Below are 18,387 nucleotides of genomic sequence, written 5' to 3'. Positions count from 1 at the left end.
TCACACTTATCCCAAAAATCACATTTTAAGTCAGATTATTGGAGGGGACATTCCCCCGCAGGTCCGAGATTGAGGGGGACATGTCCCCCTCGTCCCCCCGGGATTTGCGCCAGTGCATACAACTGGTTATTAAATAATTTGAATGACACCTGCACATTCCTATTTTCTAACGTGAGGTTAGGAAACATGAATACTTAGAACTTGTCCTTGTAAACTTCTCATGCATCTTAACGTTAACTTGAAATTACTTAAATAAACTGTTTAATGCAGAGAAGTTTTCTTTTAAGAAGTAGTCAATATATATATATATAAAAGCTGGAATAATCTCATCTGTACTATATATTTGTGTAGTTACATAATTTTTGCTTAGTTTCCGTGGTAGTTTTCTTTATAAATTTGGATGAGAATAACGGCGCATACTCGTTTCTAAAGATGATATGTGTCCAATCCTGCGTATGTAACCCGGGTGAGCTGAGCAGGAAATCGACGAATGCGAATGGATTTGAAGTGTTTTGTATATGATTTATTAGTTGTATATTTTTATCTGAAACATTGTTGATTTCAAGATGCCGAGAATAAAAAGTTCACCTAAGAAATGTGTGAAAACATTGAATTCACAACAATCTTCGAACACTTGGGTTTTCTTACTGAAAGGTAAGCGTCTGGAGAACAAAACAATGGTGAGAGGTTTGCAGGGGCCATCATAACTTGATGAAAATGACAGTTAATATGAATGTCATAATTTTTTGAGTATATATATTGCTATTATTATTCTCTGATACTACCAGAAGAACTATGTTGGAAGAAAATAGATATTATCTACGTAACTATTGTAAATCAAAGAAAATTACGAATAAACAACCGAGTAAATTCTATTATGCGTCTTCGTTGTATCGTATTCAGTGTTTTTATATTTATGTGACGATTATAGAATGTTTCGCAGCACATTTGTATACTAGAACAGCGATTACCAAACCTGTTGAGTTGTAAGATCCTCGAGTGGATATATTCATTACGAAGAAGAGTAAATAAAAATTAAGCCTTTTTAAATTTCCTCCGACCGTAGTAGGTGAACTATTGATAAAGAGTAATTTGCATTTGCACATGAAGAAGTTAGGTGCCATCATATAATGATAGTTTTTTTGGAAAGGGAATCTTCTCTTGTGCCTTCAAAGGTGTATTCGGGTTAATTTTACACTACACGGACCACTAGGTATCCTTACGTAGACCGAAAAACAGGACTAATTTGGAAGGGTTTCATGTAGATTGCGTGGTTGGGTCAGTGCAGATGAGGCATGCACAGTTAAATCGTACGTAAAACACTCATTAATCGATACTAGGCTACCAGTACAAGCTAGTATTCCATTTACTCCGCGTCAGGTTCAGGTTCAAGGTATTTTCCTTCCTTCCCTTCGGAAGAGAAGAGAAGAGACAGGGCGAAGAAGAAGGGCTCACGTATACTGCTTCTGTAGGAATTATTCGCGTTACGAAGGTGGATATGCGCTTAAATGAAGCTTTCTTTGGTCTATGTTTAGCAGAAGGGGTCCAACTCTTTTCTCTAAAAAATGTTACAATTTTGGTAATTTCTGTTCACATTCGGTTAGTTTAGGGTAGGGTTGGTTAGTTTAAGTTAGGTTAGGCTAGTTTAGGTTACGTTAGGTTAGTTTACTTTATGTTATATTAGTGCAGGAGTCCCACATAATTTTCCAAAAAATGATAGAATTTCGATTATTTCTACTAACATTACGTTAGTTTATGTTAGGTTAGGTTAGATTTGGTTACGTTATGTTACGTCTAAGTATTTGCATTGCTCATTTCTCCTGTAAATTTTGTGTTTTTTTACGTGCTTCTGGACCCCTTGTACTAAACATACCCCCTTTCTTTGGGTGTAGGTTAATTGTACGGATCCATTCATAAATTCATTGCATATATATACACTTCTTTTTCAGTAAATCGACTTTTTGTATTTTGAACTATTATTTTTGGACTGTGGACGGGTATTCCTTTGTACAGATTCAATGTAGGGGAGCTTCAGTGTACGTACACGATAACTGTTGTGCAAAAGACACTAACCAAACCAGCTTGTCCCTAGTGGCTACTAAAAATAACAAATGGTATCTAACCTAGCCAGAATAGGAGCACAGCAGGAGGAAGGTGAGCGGAAACTAGGGAGTGCGTCCGTAGGGAACAAACGTTTCAGCGAAAGTGGGTAAACACATTAAGAAGGGTAGAGCAAAACACTATGGCATAAAATTAAACGTGTTGAATTATGTGTACGTTGTTGAAGACGTTATAGGTAATAATCCGACATATTTCATTGCTTGCACATGTATGTGTTAAAGTAACATAGGCTAACACATTACTATGGTAAATTTCACAATTAGGCCATGTAGATCCCTTAATTCTCAGACAACACTTCACCTCACTTATATACTATGATTACTTACTACCTATCTTATAGGCAAATCCGTGCATAATAGGTTCGATTTTCGTTAATGTATTTTTATGTAGATACCAGGATTGGCTGGTTTAAAAAATGGTTTTTAGCCAAAAAACGAAAAAATGTTCTTAAAAATGTAAGTGTTCGTAAAATCTTAAACACACATTTATGGGTTATCACGTTTCAATCCTGTATATTATTCGTATTATTTCCAGACCTTTATTCCCCATTCATTGTTCAAAGAGATTATACTACAGAAGCAACTTTTGTTTTATTTATAAGTTCATGAATGTTTCTTTTGTGATTTTTCTTTATAGTTCGTGATTGTTATGCAATTCCAATCAAAGAAAAATTCGAAATATTCTTTCGTGTTAATAATGTTTAGTATTGATAAAATACATCGAAATACCACACTTTTTTGGGGGGCATCATACAAACCGCACGATAGGCTTTATTGAAATCAGAAGTATCTTTGGTATCGATGTATAAATGGGTCAAAGCCAAAGTAGACTCAAAAAATAAATCGTATCTTTATTCACTTTTCTTACTGATATGCAAATTAAGTCGTCGTACTTCTTTAAGTTGGACTAATAAAAGTTGTAGTGAACTGACATGGACTAAATTGGTTCTTCTGTATTCTGCAGGATTTTGAAATTGTCCATGTGTAATTCTGTGTAATTGTTTCACTTGTGCAACTGTTTATCTTTTTGTCCTTCTGAAATGACTCTTGACAATTTTATTAACAAATCAAGAGTGAGTCGGCATACGTATCGCATTTGTGGCCAATTACTCCCGGTTTCGAGTGCAAATGAAGGACAGTTTCCCTCGGATGTAAGCCAAGAAGCGGTTTGGATTTCGCTTTAAGCCTATGTGACCCCCTTCTAGCATAATAACACCAAGGAGAAACAAACTTATTTCTGTCCATATGTGATATAAATACATAGAGCAAATTATTTAAACAAAACAAAACAAAAAAAAAAAAAAAAAAAAAAAATCAGTTTTTTTTTCGTTTTTTTTCAATAAAAACTATGGTTCTTGCCAACCCTGGTAGATACGCATCTCTCAAGTAGAAACACAACATACAGTTTGTTAAAAAAAATAACTGCATCTCTTAGCGTTATGGCAACAAATTTTCTTACTTGTGTCATATAAATTGTGTGATACAGTATAACATATTTTAAATTTAACCAGTAGTTACGGGTAGTTTATTGTAACTGCTAAATTAGTTCAACCACATTTTGTCCTCATTTATTCACAAAATTAATGTAAAATGAAGTACTCATAGAACACACATACCGGCACCTATATTACAGAAATTTTTTACAAGACAGCAATTGAGAAAGTTATAAGATAACATTTAGAAAAAAAAAAAAAACTTTATTTTCAAGCAACTGAGTAATACAGTCATCATTATTTTTAATACTATCCTCCATTTAGTATTTTGTATGGCCTCCTTTAGCCTTCCTGACAGCCTGAATTCTTCTGCGCATGCTGTGAACAAGATTGCATCATCTAAATCATGGTACCAAGTGTGTACAATCGCTGCCATTAGCTGGCATCTGTTTTCAAAACATCTTTGCTGCATTTTTGTTTTGATTGCAACATACCACAAATTTCGATAGGGTTTAAATCTGGTGAATTAGAAGGCCAACAGATTCTCTGTATATCCATCTCCTTAAACCAATTATTGACTGAACGAGATCGATAGTAGGAGGCAATTTAATCCTGAAAATAGAATTTATTCAGATTTGCCCCTGTAAAATAATTCCTAGCTGTTGGAATTAACTTATGATCAAGAATTTCTATGTACTTTTCGCTGTTAACTGAACCAGTACAAATTTCAGTTTTTCCAATTCCTCTCGATATGAAGCAACCCCACAACATAACACGTGCCGAGAACTTGTGTGTCTCAGATATTCAATTATCATTTTATTTCTCTCACGTACGCATCCAAAGCTTCACTCCAGCATCGTTTCCAGCAATATTAAACTTCTTTCGTCTGGAAGAATCACACGATCCCAGTCTTCCTCTGTCTATTCCCTGTACCTTTGTAATAAAATGTTTCTTTGTCAGTCGAGGATTTTTGCGTGGCTTTCCCTTGTCAAATCCAGAAGACTGCAGTCTAGACACTACTGTTAAATGGCGTACTTTAATACCTAATTCTACTTCATGCTTCTCTGCATTAAACTCATGCTTCTTTACTCCAACGCTAGTGACTTCAATTTCCGATCAACCGTCGCAGATGTTTTCTTCTTTCTTCTACACCTGTTTTTAAGGGTACACTGTCCAAATTCTTTCTGTTTCTTAATGATTCTTGACACTGTAGACTGGTGAACGTTAACTTTTCTTCCAATTTCTCTTTGATTTGCTCCTTCCTTCAGTAGAGCCAAAATTTGTCCTTGCTTGCGAGATGCAGTGTCTTTCAAACTCATGATTCGTCAAATCATTAACATTTTATTCACATTAAGTACACTGCTTATATATTTATAAACTTCACAACACTATGAAAGCAAACACTGCAGCAACAATCAGGCAAACAATCACGCGATAAGAACAACATGCGCTACTTCATCAATCTCCAGCCGAGCTGCATATGCAGTTTCTCAATGAAACTAGCCAACAAGAGAGGCAGCTGGCGACAAATAGAGGAAACAACAACAAAACAAAACACGGTGTAATAAACTACACGAGATTTGTTTTTATGAAAATTTTATGAATGCATATCACTCCTAAAAGTAAGTACTGTTATTCTTTAGATGTCCTGTCATACTTTTAGCAAGTGATGCAGTTATTTCTTTTAACAAACTGTATTTAGTTTATTTACACACTAGTCTATTAAAATATTTATTAAATTTGTTCTGTAAATATTACAAATCTGTGGATCCGTACAGTAAATCTGCACACTTCTTTGTTTTAACAATTGCTAAGAGTTAAAGTGCTGTATCGCCGGACAAATTTCAGGAAATTTACCAGGTTTATTGGAGAATTTATTTTGGTTTATGAGGAAGAGTGAGTGAGAGAGCCAGGTGAGGGGACTAGTTAAAGTTAAAGAATTGGTTGTTGTTCGTTGTTTTTGATGTGAGCGGCACTGTATGTGCAGGCGAAAAGGGACTGTTTGATGGAGAGGTACACGTGTTATGATTTAGTCGCGGCAAAGGTAGTGTGAGAATGGCAGGGTTGGACCCACCTGAAGAAACCCGTCTGGGTTTTTGGGCGTTTTGTTAGTATATTGTTGGTACAACTAAGGTGATTACATTGAAAGTGATTTTTATCAGATTTTCTACTTCCCTGGGCAAATTAGATGCTTTCACGTTAAGGTATACAACAACATAAGACTTATAAAATTCTGAATGTACTGAATGAATTAAAAAAATAATTTTAAAAAACCTTAGCTTGAGGTAATTAGAACAAATTAATGTATAGATGATGCTTATAGCCTGTTTGAAGTAAGATATGCAATTTTATATTTTAGAAAATACTTTCCGTGAAAATTGTGCTCGCTGACTCGGCAACGTCGAGGGACGTTATCCCTCATCGGGTTTAAGGCCATAGGTGCCGGTACTACCAGTAAATATGTAGTGCATTAGTAAAACTATTAGCATTATCGTTTTATTACCTTTATTGGTAACACAAGTATTCTTCAGTAAAATTTGGTTTTCCAACAACAACAGTTTAGTTCAGTTATTTGTTGCTACTCTTCAAATAAGCATTCTGCAGAATCAACACCAGCAATAGTGTAAAAATACTTGTCAAATTTAAGAAGCTTAATGCTCGGAGTTCCGAAGATTACGTAACTCTTACTATTTCAAATGCTGAATTCAAACTTCCTTACTAGTGAAAGTTTCGATGTACACCAAGAAAAGCTGCATTTTCGAAAGAAAGAAAGAAAAAAAAAACGCGAAAGAAGTGCTCGGGAAATCCCCGCAATTCAACGCCCAAAGCGTCGCAACTGAATAATTCAACAATAACACTATTTATTTTATGCTGGAAGATATTGAATTTCATTTAAGACATTTTGAAACATTTACTTTATAAAATATGAATTATGTCTGTGTTAATTGTTTTAAATTAATTTTCTGGAAAGAGCCGTCTTGCAAAAAGTACTCGGGAAATTCCCGTAATTGAACGCACAAAGTATGGAAGTGAACTCCAACCAGTGGCGGCGGTTGGACGTTAAAAGTGGGGGGGGGGAGGAGGGCAAGACATGATCTGAATATTTGATATCAGTGTTAGTTTTCCTGGTTGCTTGTAACACTTTGACGAAAGGTTGTATAACTATTAGAATACTGTGTTTTTCGGTTATACCGTTTTCAGTTATACCGTATATCTTGTTTCATATTTTATTAAGTAAATTGACAAGAGCAACGCAAATAGATACTAGCCCTTTGTACTCTTAAACGACGAAAGTATAAGAAGAGATTTAATTCCTTGCTCATGAACATCTTAAAATTCTGTCTGGAAAATTGTGTGATCAGATTAGGGGCCTATTTAATAGCAACGGTGCGAGCGGTCCCGGATTGGATTCCCAGTGGGGGCACTCGATCGAAAAAGTGTAAAACGCTTTTTCAGGCCAGCCTTAGCTCATGCAAACTGCATTTAATAAGTAATATAGTGAATGTTAATAAGCAATTTGATGTAGTTGCATTGTTATACAAGTGCCACGGCAGTGAACCATACTCTAAAATAAAATTATTGATGAGCGCAAAGAGCAAACTCCATTATCGGAAGGGCACTCAGGTCTCGTAGGTCTCTGGGAGTGAGATGGTGCTCTGCTTTATGTGTTCGGAATAGGGTTGGCTTGTTTAATCCAAGGTGGTTTAAACATGATTTAAGCTTTGGTTTAAACCTGCTGTTTTTTTAATGCTTTAACACCCCCCCCCAAAAAAAAAAAAAAAAAAAAACGAAAAATGCTTTAAATCGTATGAACTTCATGGTGACGTTTCCACATTAGTATTATCTCCCTTTCAGCTTTTAATCAAGGCGTCCCATATTCAATTCTCGGTCATACACAACCCTTCTTTCAAGTGTAAACCAAGTAGCGGTTTTGTTGTCACTTAAAGCGAAAATCATCTTACGTCGGTATTGCATATGGATGTTAAGCCTAAACACACGAAACGAAACCAAATTGTATGAATGAATGCCTGTTGTTTCACTGAAGGCCTATTTATATACGGTTGCTTAAATATATTCATAGAAATTGGCAAAATCTATCGACTGCTTATGTAGCTTCCAACATTCGACGCTCGGATTGGACTTTCAGTTTTAATTTAATTGAATGATATCTACAGACTAAATTTGTAATTTAATACCTCAGTTTTAGCGTACTGATCATGATATGTTGACCATATAATTTTACATGCCAAGCAATAACGGAAAAATCCCGTTATTGCTTTGCATTTAAAGTAATAATAGGATTTTTCCAATGGCTAAGGCCGATTGATATACAATTCTGTATAATAGTTTCATTTGTGCAACTGTTAATCTTTTTGTCCTTCTGAAATGACTCTTGACAATTATATTAAAAAGTAATCAAGATGAGTACAACGTATTTTTATCAGCAGTCTTTCGTGAGTGAGTCATCAGACTCATCGCATTTGTGACCAATTAGTCCCGGTTTCAAGTTCCAAATGGAGAACAATTTCTCTCGGATGTAAGCCGTGAAGCGGTTTGGATTCCGCTTTAAGCTTATGAGACCCCTCCCAGCACAACATCTTTATTGCATAATAAGACGAAGGTGAAACAAACTTATTCGTGTCCGTATGTAATACAAATACATAGAACAAATTTTTAAAAGAAAAGTTTAAACCAAAAAACCTAGTTTTTTGGTTTTTTCAGTAAAAACCATGGTTTTTGCCAACCTTGGTGCGGAGGATTTTACACTCACATTTATTTAAGAATAGGATTTGACGTATATTTGTATATTAATTTGTCAAAATATAACAACTTACTGCATCCAAGTGTATTTTCTTGTACTAAACTGTTTTCAGTAGTCTTTCAGTAATCATCAGTAGCTCTGGCTGGGAGTTTTTGGATTTTTTTTTTTTTTTTTTCATTTCTCAGAATGTGATTTTGCAATTTGTGTGCCCATTCTAAACAGGATGAGGTTCAAATGAAGTTTTGTTTTTGTAAATCACTTGTATCGGATAACTCTTGTTTTGAACGACTGTAAATACTTTGCACTAGATCTTGTTTTGACACTGCATAGGTCATGTAAAAATAGTTTTGTATAGTTGTGTTCACATTGAAAAAGGTTAGTAAAGTTACTGTTGTGATTATTAACTTAGAAGATTGATGATGTTTCATCTTACCGTTCACTTGAAATTCCAGTTGAGCAATAGCCGATATATATTTTCTTACCGTTTTAAATTTCAAACCATGAATTCTCCAGTATCTTCTTGATTTGCAATTGTCGTTACACAAGAAGTTTTAGTACAAAACGTTTAGAGTCGTTTATCGTTCAAAACAAGAGTTATTCGAGCACAAATGATTTAAATAGACAAGAGCTTAAAAACTTCATTCTTTTCAAGAGGATACTGGCATCACATTGTGAGATGTGAAAAGCTTTCCTTTTGTTTCCCAGAGCTACAGATTTAGATGAGGGAAATTGCTGAGTCAGTTTAGTGCAATTAAAGTGTATTTGAACATTTGAATGCAGTAAGTTTTTATTATATAGGGTGATTTAAAAAAAATCATGCATTTCATTTGAGTCTAGAATTTCTAACTGAAGTTCGATTTTCATGCAATTTGTGGCAAATGATCAATGAAGGATGAAAGGTTTATGGGACTATCTTTACTGGTTTAAATTCATCCCGGGTAATATCGGCCACGTCTCGAGAAAAACAGCAAATGTTCGCACATGTACTTCACAACTGGATTGAGGTTTCAGATTTTGAAGCGGAATTGCAGAATACAATTTTGTATGGGCTTGGTTTTGCAGTTTTCGCTCCTTTTTAACATGTTGAATAGCTATAGCTGGTTTCTTGCGGCAAACGACGGAGAGATTTCTTGCGCGACCTAAGGAGTCGATAACTGACATCTTGCACAACACTCGTGTACAGGATCCGATGCTTCCTTGTCTCACTTACAAGCGATCCTGTTTCTTCCAATTTATTCACCAGCGACAATATTTCGTTTCTTTTTTTGGGTTGAACGTGAGAGAAATTTGTTTTTAAATGCTCTTTGCAGAACAGCAACAGATTCCGGTCTCCAGAAGCTTTTAACGATAAACTTATCTTGCTCCAAACAGTACACCATTCTCACTGTGCCCTGATCAGAGTCACACAATAGCAGACAAGTGTACAGCACAACAATTCCCAATACAGCGACCCAGTTTCCTGTTGACCTTAACTAGGTTGCCATCTAACGGAGAAAACTCAAACTTCCGCCCTGTACCTCATCTCATTTCAATTGTAAGGTACAGTGGGAATATTTCTTGTTTCTGTTGAGGCGTGACTCATATTATCCGGGATGAATTTAAACGAGTAAACATGGCCCCATAAATCTCCCATCCTTCCTTGATCATTAGCCACAAGCCGCATGAAAAACGGATTTCTGTTAGAAATTCTAGACACAAATGAAATCCATGAGTTTTAAAAAACTCACCATATATAGACAGGGTGGCCCAAAAGTAGGTATACAGTCCAGCAGGGTTGGCTGGTTTAAACCAGCTGGTTTTTTTTAAAAAAAAACAACTGGTTTAAACAAAACAAAAGGAAAAAAAAACGAAAAATGCTTTAAATCGTGTGAAATTCATGGTGACGTTTCCACATATCAAACCATCTGCATTAGTTTTATCTCCTTTTCACCTTTTAATCAAGGTGTCCCATGTTCAATTCTCGGTCGAACCATAACCCTTCTTTCATGTGTAAACCAAGTAGCAGTTTGGATGTCACTTTAAAGCGAAAGTCTTCTTTATAACCTCGGTATTACATAAAGATGTTAAGCCTAAACATACGAAACGAAGCCAAATTGTATGTTTTAGCTTGCCTGAATGCTTGTTGCTTTATAAAGAAGCAAAGGTTGCCCCAATGTATTGATAGACATTGGCAAAATTTATCGACTGCCTACATATCTTCCAATATAAGCTTGGATTTTACTTCGTTTTAATTTTATTGAATGATATCTACATACTAAATTTGGAATTTAATACCTCAGTTTTAGCGTACTGATTATGATACGTTGACCTTAGATTTTACATGCAAAGCAATAACAGGATTTGCTTTGCATTTAAAGTAATAACAGGATTTTCCCAATGGCTAACGCGGGAGTTTCCCGATTTATATGTAATTCTGTATAATGGTTTCATTTGTGCAACTATTTATCTTTTTGTCCTGAAATGACTCTTGACAATTATATTAACAAGTATGTAAAGATCAGTACAACGTATTTTATCAGGAGTCCTTCGTGAGTGAGTCGGCAGATTCATTGTATTTGTGGCCAATTAATTCCGGTTTCGAGTCCAAATGGAGGACAATTTCTCTCGTATGTAAGCCGGAAAGCATACAGAAATTTGCGCAGCAACGATCTGATGGAAAATACAGCAAACATTATACTGAAGGAGCGGTATTTTCTGATGGTCGAAGGTGGCAAAAATATTTAAATATGGCCTTATTATGGGCATAGATTATGATGTTGGCTCTGATTTTCGACAAATGGTATCTTGTCTTCGACTCGCGTTGGAATTAATAGCACACAGACTACAGATTTGCAGAGATATCTTCTGTGAAACATCCTATATTGTGCCCTGTGGAGAAGCTCTGTTACCGACTGATGATTTAGGAATTCTTTATTAGGTACATTCTGTGCTGAATTATCCGGATTATTGTATGCCTGACTGCTTTCTTTTGACGGAGTCCACTCGTCTAAAAATTACTGTAATGAAGCTAAAACCTCAAAGTTAATCTCGTACTTAGTTCCCTTGTATTCATAAAAAAATTGCCGTTTTAGACTTCATTATTTATTTTTTATTTTTTGAAATATTGAGACTACGGGGGACAGGACTATAGTTTATCATGTAACCTAAATCACGTGTGTTCTACTAGAGGTTCAACTCGATCTCCGCAGAGATAACATGTGTCTTATTTTCACCTCCAGAAGTGTGTCGAACTGAAATTTGTCGCAGCCGAAGAACGAAAGTCTCATGCAGTGGTAACATCAGAATAGTAGTAGTAAATGAAAATTGAACGCAAGGGGTGTTCTGTGCAAGTTTTATGTAATAGTACTGTTTTTTTGTTTCCAGGAGAAGCTTTGGAAGTTCCGGAAGGATGTGCAGGTACAGGTACTCCTGACATTGTTCAGTTGCGCCATCCTCAGACGGGGTCGCCAGCCATGTTCCTCTTCAGTCCTGGAGATGGGATGGTCCAGGAAGTTTTAACATTCTCTGAAAATAAGAGGTACGGGCTCAAATTTAGGTTGTTATTGTAGAATTTAAAGTTGAAATAATAATAATAATAATAATAATAATAATAATAATAATAATAATAATAATAATAATAATAATAATAATATTATTATTATTATTATTATTATTATTATTATTATTATTATTATTATTATTATTATTATTATTATTATTATTATTATTATTATTATTATTTTTTCCCAGATAGAGTACAGTGGTACTTCGGTATACGTCAAAAATCCGTTCCAGATCCTTGGATTTATACCAAACAGGTCATATACCAAACTCGTTTTTCTCATAAGAAATAAAGAGAAAATGATAAACCCATTCCCATGAAAAAATCCTATTCTTTCTTATTGGCATATTATATATTTTTGAGGTTGTATAAAACACATTTGAACACTGCTTAATACTAAAACACATAATTTAAAAAATCGTGTAGATAAAATAAATGAAAATTTTACCTCTCGAGTTCCTACTACGATTGTGCTCAGAAGAGAGTTGGAGATGTTATTGTTCAGAAGGAGAGTTCGCTTCCAATAAATCGCAAGTGAAACCTTTTATACATATACATTACTGTATGTGTTAATAGATTTTTAGTATCATCGCTTGTTCACAATTTAGGTTAATTTATTCGAAGCTAGATTGAGGAAATTTCCATTTTTGAATAAGGTTTGCTATTAGTGAATACACTGCTGTGTTGATTTTCTAGCAATTCTTTCTACTTCTCTTTACGGCTGTACTACTAAATACTATACTTAAGTCTGCTCTATGGTACTCGTGAGTTTTGTCTCGAGAGGTAACAAGAGTAGCGCGCGGCGCCGTGTTATTTTCATACAAGTTCTTGCACGTGACTCATAGTCCCAACAAAGGTTGTATGTCAAGCAAAATTTTCGTGCTCAAACAGGACGTATACCAAGTTGGATTTATTCTAAAGCGGGCGTATACCGAGGTACCACTGTTATGTTATATAATATCAATGAAACTTTTAAGATAGCCTATAATCCATGATTTACTTTGTAAGCGTCGATATTTTATAAATAACCATACTGTTTCAACGGATGATTTCCGTCTTCCTTAACGATGGTGAAGGAACTGCTACTGTATTCACACCACACCTCATCACATCTTGTAATGTTTTTGCAGATACTTAAAAATTTTGTATCTAACGACATGACTTTGATTTTGAAGCGTAATTGAAAACTTATTAGAAATGTATGATAGAAGATAAGAGAGAAAGAAGAAGGTTGTTAAGATATTCAAAGCTTAGGAAGTTATTCTTTGAAGCAAATAATCTGTTCTTTTCTCAGAATTGTTGAATACAAACATACAAACGTGTATTAACGTTTTAGAATTATTAATGCGTGGAAAAAATGCTTGCCATCTGTATCCTTGTTAGCAGCTTTTGTTCGTAAGAATAGGTAAGATATTTTAATACAAGTCGAAGACATTGTATTTTTGATACCATTCCAGTTTTAGGTGGGTACTGGCAGGCAGATTTGATATTTGCGAGTGTCGCGTGGTTTTGATGTAATTAAAGCCTTCGCTTTGATCTAGTGGCTAGCGCGCACCCCTCTACTGCACGTGGTCCCGTGTTCAATTTCTGGTAGGAGAAGCTTGAATTTTGAACGCATTACATTGATTAACACTTCACCTCAAACTGTAGTTACATGTCTCGAATCGGTACGTGACGTTTGGACACTGCCGTTTGGGCCCCGCCGTTTGGGCACTGGACGTTTGGGCGCGAAGCCATTTGGGCGCCAGACGTTTGGGCGCGAGTTAAATTAAAAAGTCATTATGTTAGGCGCTGAGTGCTAAGTTCCAATCAAGTTATCACAAGGTGTCTACTGTAGTGGAAGTCCTTGAATTATACTGGATTTTGTTTTACATACTAGAAATAATGGAATTTCAAAATTCTAAAAACTGAATTAACAATTAAATTTTGTAAATTTAAGTTTCAGCCAAAGTTAAGTGTGCTTTTTATTTGATAACTTTTCAAGCCAAAGGTAAGTAGACCAGACTAGATATGATTGACTGCATTACATACATAGTGAGCCTATTCCATTAAAAAATTTAAACAGGCCTTCTACTGTAGTTATGCAATAAGTGTGAATGTCAAACACATTTCTAGTGGCTAACTGACCAATATATGTACCTTAACAATATTTTTCACTTTGAAATCGTTCTTTTTTTCCTTTCGCCACTTTCTTTAATGCAGATTAAATGCTTACAATGGGACGAAAAAAAAAAAGTGTGTTAAGTTTTGATTTTTATATTGGAATGTTAATATAAAAAAGTGATACCAGAAATACGGCATAGTGCAGTTCCTAAACTCAATGTCTTAGACACCCTGTATTAACATCTTTCCCTCAACTCGATTAGGATTTAGGATTTTTAGATTTCTAGGCTCTCGGCATCTAAGGCGGATTTTTAGATTTCTAGGCTCTCGGCATCTAAGGCAATTTAACCCGTCACGTTTGAGGGAGCACACTATCCGGGGAAAGGGAAGGAAGGAAGCGGCCTATAAATTAGATACCACCCGGCATTATTAACAGTTCGTCTGATTCCTTCATTTTCTAGCTTTCTTATATAATACAAAAATTAGATCATTAGATCAGAAGTACAAGAATAGTGAACAAGCGAAAAATCAGTCCATGACGAGGTTAGGCAACAAATACCACAAACGCATTAAACTATTTAATTTAGAAAATATACAGATAAATGAGGTGAGATAAAAACAGAAGTGTAGGAAATATATATATATCTTGATTTGCGCTTAGTTTTCAGTGCCTAGCTTACTTTATATGTCGTAAATTGTGAATTTTACTATGTACGTCGCGCCCAAACGTCTGGCGCCTAAACGGCTTTGCGCCCAAACGTCCGGCGCCCAAACGGCAGCGCCGAAACGTCCGCGCCCAAATGGTGGCGCCCAAACGTCCTGTCCCGTCTCGAATAGTGTCGGTGCTGAAAAGAGATGACACTAATATTCAACCAGCCAAACAGTTCACTGTAAAGATGCTGAATTTGGGAACCAGAACTAGTAATTTATACTGCAAAAAATGAGAATGGGTGTTTTCCATGATCATTTTAATTTTTGATGATTGTATTCATACATCTATGTTTACGTTTTGTTGTAAATGCTCCTTCGTGACCAAGTAGTTAATGAATGTGCCTTTGGTATTCATAGTCCCTACTTCGATCACGAAATGGGGATGGATTGTTACTTGTATCGGATAAGAACCCGAGTTTGATCACGGAACAGGGCTGGGGATGTTACGTCGGATAAGAACCCGAGTTTTTATTCGAGTTCCACTTCAAGCAGTAGGCTCCGTGTCATACAGATTTCCGATAGGCACAGATTTAGTTGTGGGATTTCATGCGAAAATTATTTGAAGCATAAAATGTTTATACATACAGGTTCGATTGTGTGGAATTACATGTTAAAATTCACAGGAGCATAACTTTTCACCATAAGTACAGATTTCCGTACCGTGCAGGTTTCACTGAATTTAAAATAGTTTTGTGCGCAAATGCACAGTTACACAGTGCGACAATTAGGGAACGAGACTGGATCTGTAAAAAATAAATGTATAACTAGTGGAATCAATGTACCTCGGTTGATTCAAAGTAGGAACTACCTTGCACGGTTCTGGCTACTGCTTTTTTCGTGGTGGAAACATACTCAAGAAAGGAACCCTTCAGTGATGCTTTTAATTTAGAGAAAAGAAAGTAATCACAGGAGGACAGGTCTGGCGAATATGGTGCTGTGGTAACAAATACTCATTTTTGTGGATCGCAAATTCACAATCACTACGTTACGTACTCTTCAAATAAGGGTTGGAGCACGAAGTGTGCGCACAGCTTCCATTTTTTAAAATCCTCTGTTATTATTTGGTGAATTGTCTCCTCATTCAATCCTACGATGTCTGGTATTATTACCTTGAGACTTGCATTTCGGTAATTCTAAATAATATCTCGAACTTCAGTCATTCAAGTTGTTCTGATGGACCTACTTAGACCAGAGCGACCAGTGTTGCCAGATCTGAAGCTTAAAAAGTAGCGAGGTTGTGCTTCAAAAGTAGCGGATTTGAACATTTGTAGCCCAAACATGAAAAAATGAATTGTTTTGCAAGTATAGATTTTTACTAATCATATATAGTATCGATTTAATGGAAACAGCTGAAGCTGGAAATACTTGAGATGCCTGTGTTGACAACTGTCAGACGGCGACCACAGTTTCGAATTGTTAGCGGTGGTATGTTAGGACAAACTCCATTGTACATCAGGAGCATTAGAACAGCGGTGTGCAATGAGCTGGATAGACAGTGATAGTATAAAATGGGCGACATGTTTGATTTGCAAGAAGACATGTTTGCTTAAGTCAGTTTTGTGGTTCTGAAACACACTTTACAACGCTTACAGTATGATTTTTTTGGCTGTTATTCCTCACTTCTTTAATTCATTTACTATATATATATTTATCTCTGAGCCATGAAGTGTGAAAGTTCTTGTTATAACTCCACTTAGTCATTATATTAATATGGATAATACAACAACACAATTAAATTTGCGATGTTCAGTTTACATAGCTCCGTACAACTATTAGGCCTAGATATTAACTAAAACAGGAAAAGGTCATTGATAGTGCAACAACGCTCAAAAGTTTAATTTTGTCAGATTGTAGATTAACAAGTATGAAACAAGAATTGAACTAGTATCAAATAAATTAGTTTTAGTAAAACTATTTTTCATTGTGAATAAAATACTCAACAAACAAAACTTTCATTGTATTATATAAAATTAGTAAGTGATGATTTCATAGAAAACAAGAAAGTGGCGTATTGTTGAGACTTAACCTGCAGACAACTAAAAATTGCCCAAAATGTAGTGTGTCGCCCAATTTGAAAATTTGGTAGCGAGGGCACTTAAAGCTCGTTCAATCCTCGACTTGTAGCCCAATCTGGCACCACTGTGAGCGACTTATCGAGCTAGAAACTTCTGCACGTGTTTCCAAGAGCCCACGCAGGGTTCAGTATGAAATATTCCGCGCCAAAACTAACTTCGTAGTAAAGAAAGTCAGTCTCTTTCCTAATTGCAGCACTGCGTGTCTTACTGTATAAATCAAATAATGAAACACTGTTAGTATATATAATTGAACTCATTGTAAACAAATAGGTAGAGTAGTGAAAAGGACAAAAAAAAAATAATTTAATCTAAAGTAATGAAACAGTATAGTGATACATATTTCTCTTTTATTAGGGTGTTTTGACAGTCTTTTATATGATTTTTAGATCATGGTTTATAGAAGATTCTGTAAGATCTGATGGGAAGATGCATCTCTCAACTCCGTTTGATCCAATCTTTCTTGTATTGCCCTACCTCAGAAAGGTAAACACTTATAATTCTTTTTATGGATTGTGGTAATGGTGGAGTAGATTATTTTGTGATGGATTTTGATAATAGTGGAGTAGAATTAATATTATGAAAAATGTGCAACAGAATTTTTAATATTTTGCTACATAATTTTATTACTAATATTTATTACAGACATTGGAAGACGTATGTTTTTCTTGAATTATGTACTTTTTTTTTCGTATGTGTTTCTGGTGTGAAAAGTGCTTCTTATGTTGTGTTAATCATGTTGTAACTAGGACCAAAAAAGAGTTTAGAAGACCCAGTACTAATTTTCATATAATTCGGTTGATTAACATCCTCTGTATTCGGGTGCTTATCGCACATGATTTTAATGTGGTGGGAGAATTTTAAGTGTAGGTGTCATGAAGCAGTTGGGAAGCTATGTTAATGAAGAAATAGTGAACTTAAGTCTAGAAAAGTTGAAATAATTGGGTTGGGAGACAATGCGTTCGTAGGTAGCGATTCCTGCATGCTTGAACGTGCCATAAAAGGCTAAATAAGTCTTAATTAATCACATTTTGTATCACGAATGTGTGTTTAAGAAATATGTACAAGGAAAAGCGCACATTTGAGCATTCATTTTTCGTAAAAGACACATATAATCTTAACGGTAAGTGGCGTGATGTTACTTTTATCAATTTAGTTACTGAGTCTTTTATCAATTTTGTTACTTTTTTCTGTTAAGTTTTTAATGTAAGTGTACTTATCAAAACACACTGCCTGTGAATTTTGAAGTAACACGAGTCCTCAGTTTTCATACTACCGCCAACGATCTTCTTGTAGCACTTTCTTCTTCTTCTTCTTCTTCTTCTTTTTGTTGTTGTTGTTGTTGTTGTTGTTGTTGTTGTTGTTGTTGAAAATAAAATCATCATCTGGTGCTGCAAATCGTTTTATTCCTTTATGAAAAAAAAAAAAAAAATGAACTTGAGTTCGAACAGTCAGATCTCTCCAGGCATATAAGGGATACTGTTGTAAACAAAATTTGAATAACATTGAATTGAATGGTTTTAAAATGTAACTACTAAGTGACACGATTAGACCCATACCTATTAAGAGAAAGTGAAAACACCCATACGTTAAAACTTCGTTACTACACAAACACATGACGCATGAAATTCTCTAGTTGTTCCAG

The 18,387-nt window shown here is 35.3% G+C and overlaps 1 protein-coding gene across 1 annotated transcript in view; it reads left to right on the top strand.

Moving 5' to 3' along the window:
* Positions 1-441: 441 nt before the first annotated feature.
* The window catches only part of LOC145693568 (ribonuclease H2 subunit B), a gene marked incomplete in the record, with an annotated part of 40,945 nt that continues 22,999 nt past the window's right edge, over positions 442-18,387 (top strand). The window contains 3 exon segments of the mRNA XM_081769661.1: positions 442-654; positions 11,679-11,832; positions 17,132-17,228. Of these exon segments, the coding sequence (XP_081625787.1) occupies positions 567-654; positions 11,679-11,832; positions 17,132-17,228 (339 nt within the window).

Source organism: Thermobia domestica, chromosome 8 (genome assembly GCF_964235325.1).
Source record: "Thermobia domestica chromosome 8, izTheDome1.hap1.1, whole genome shotgun sequence".
Lineage (NCBI taxonomy): Eukaryota > Metazoa > Arthropoda > Insecta > Zygentoma > Lepismatidae > Thermobia > Thermobia domestica.
Note: the sequence above shows the minus strand (reverse complement) of the source record. Positions and strands in the feature narration are given on the sequence as shown.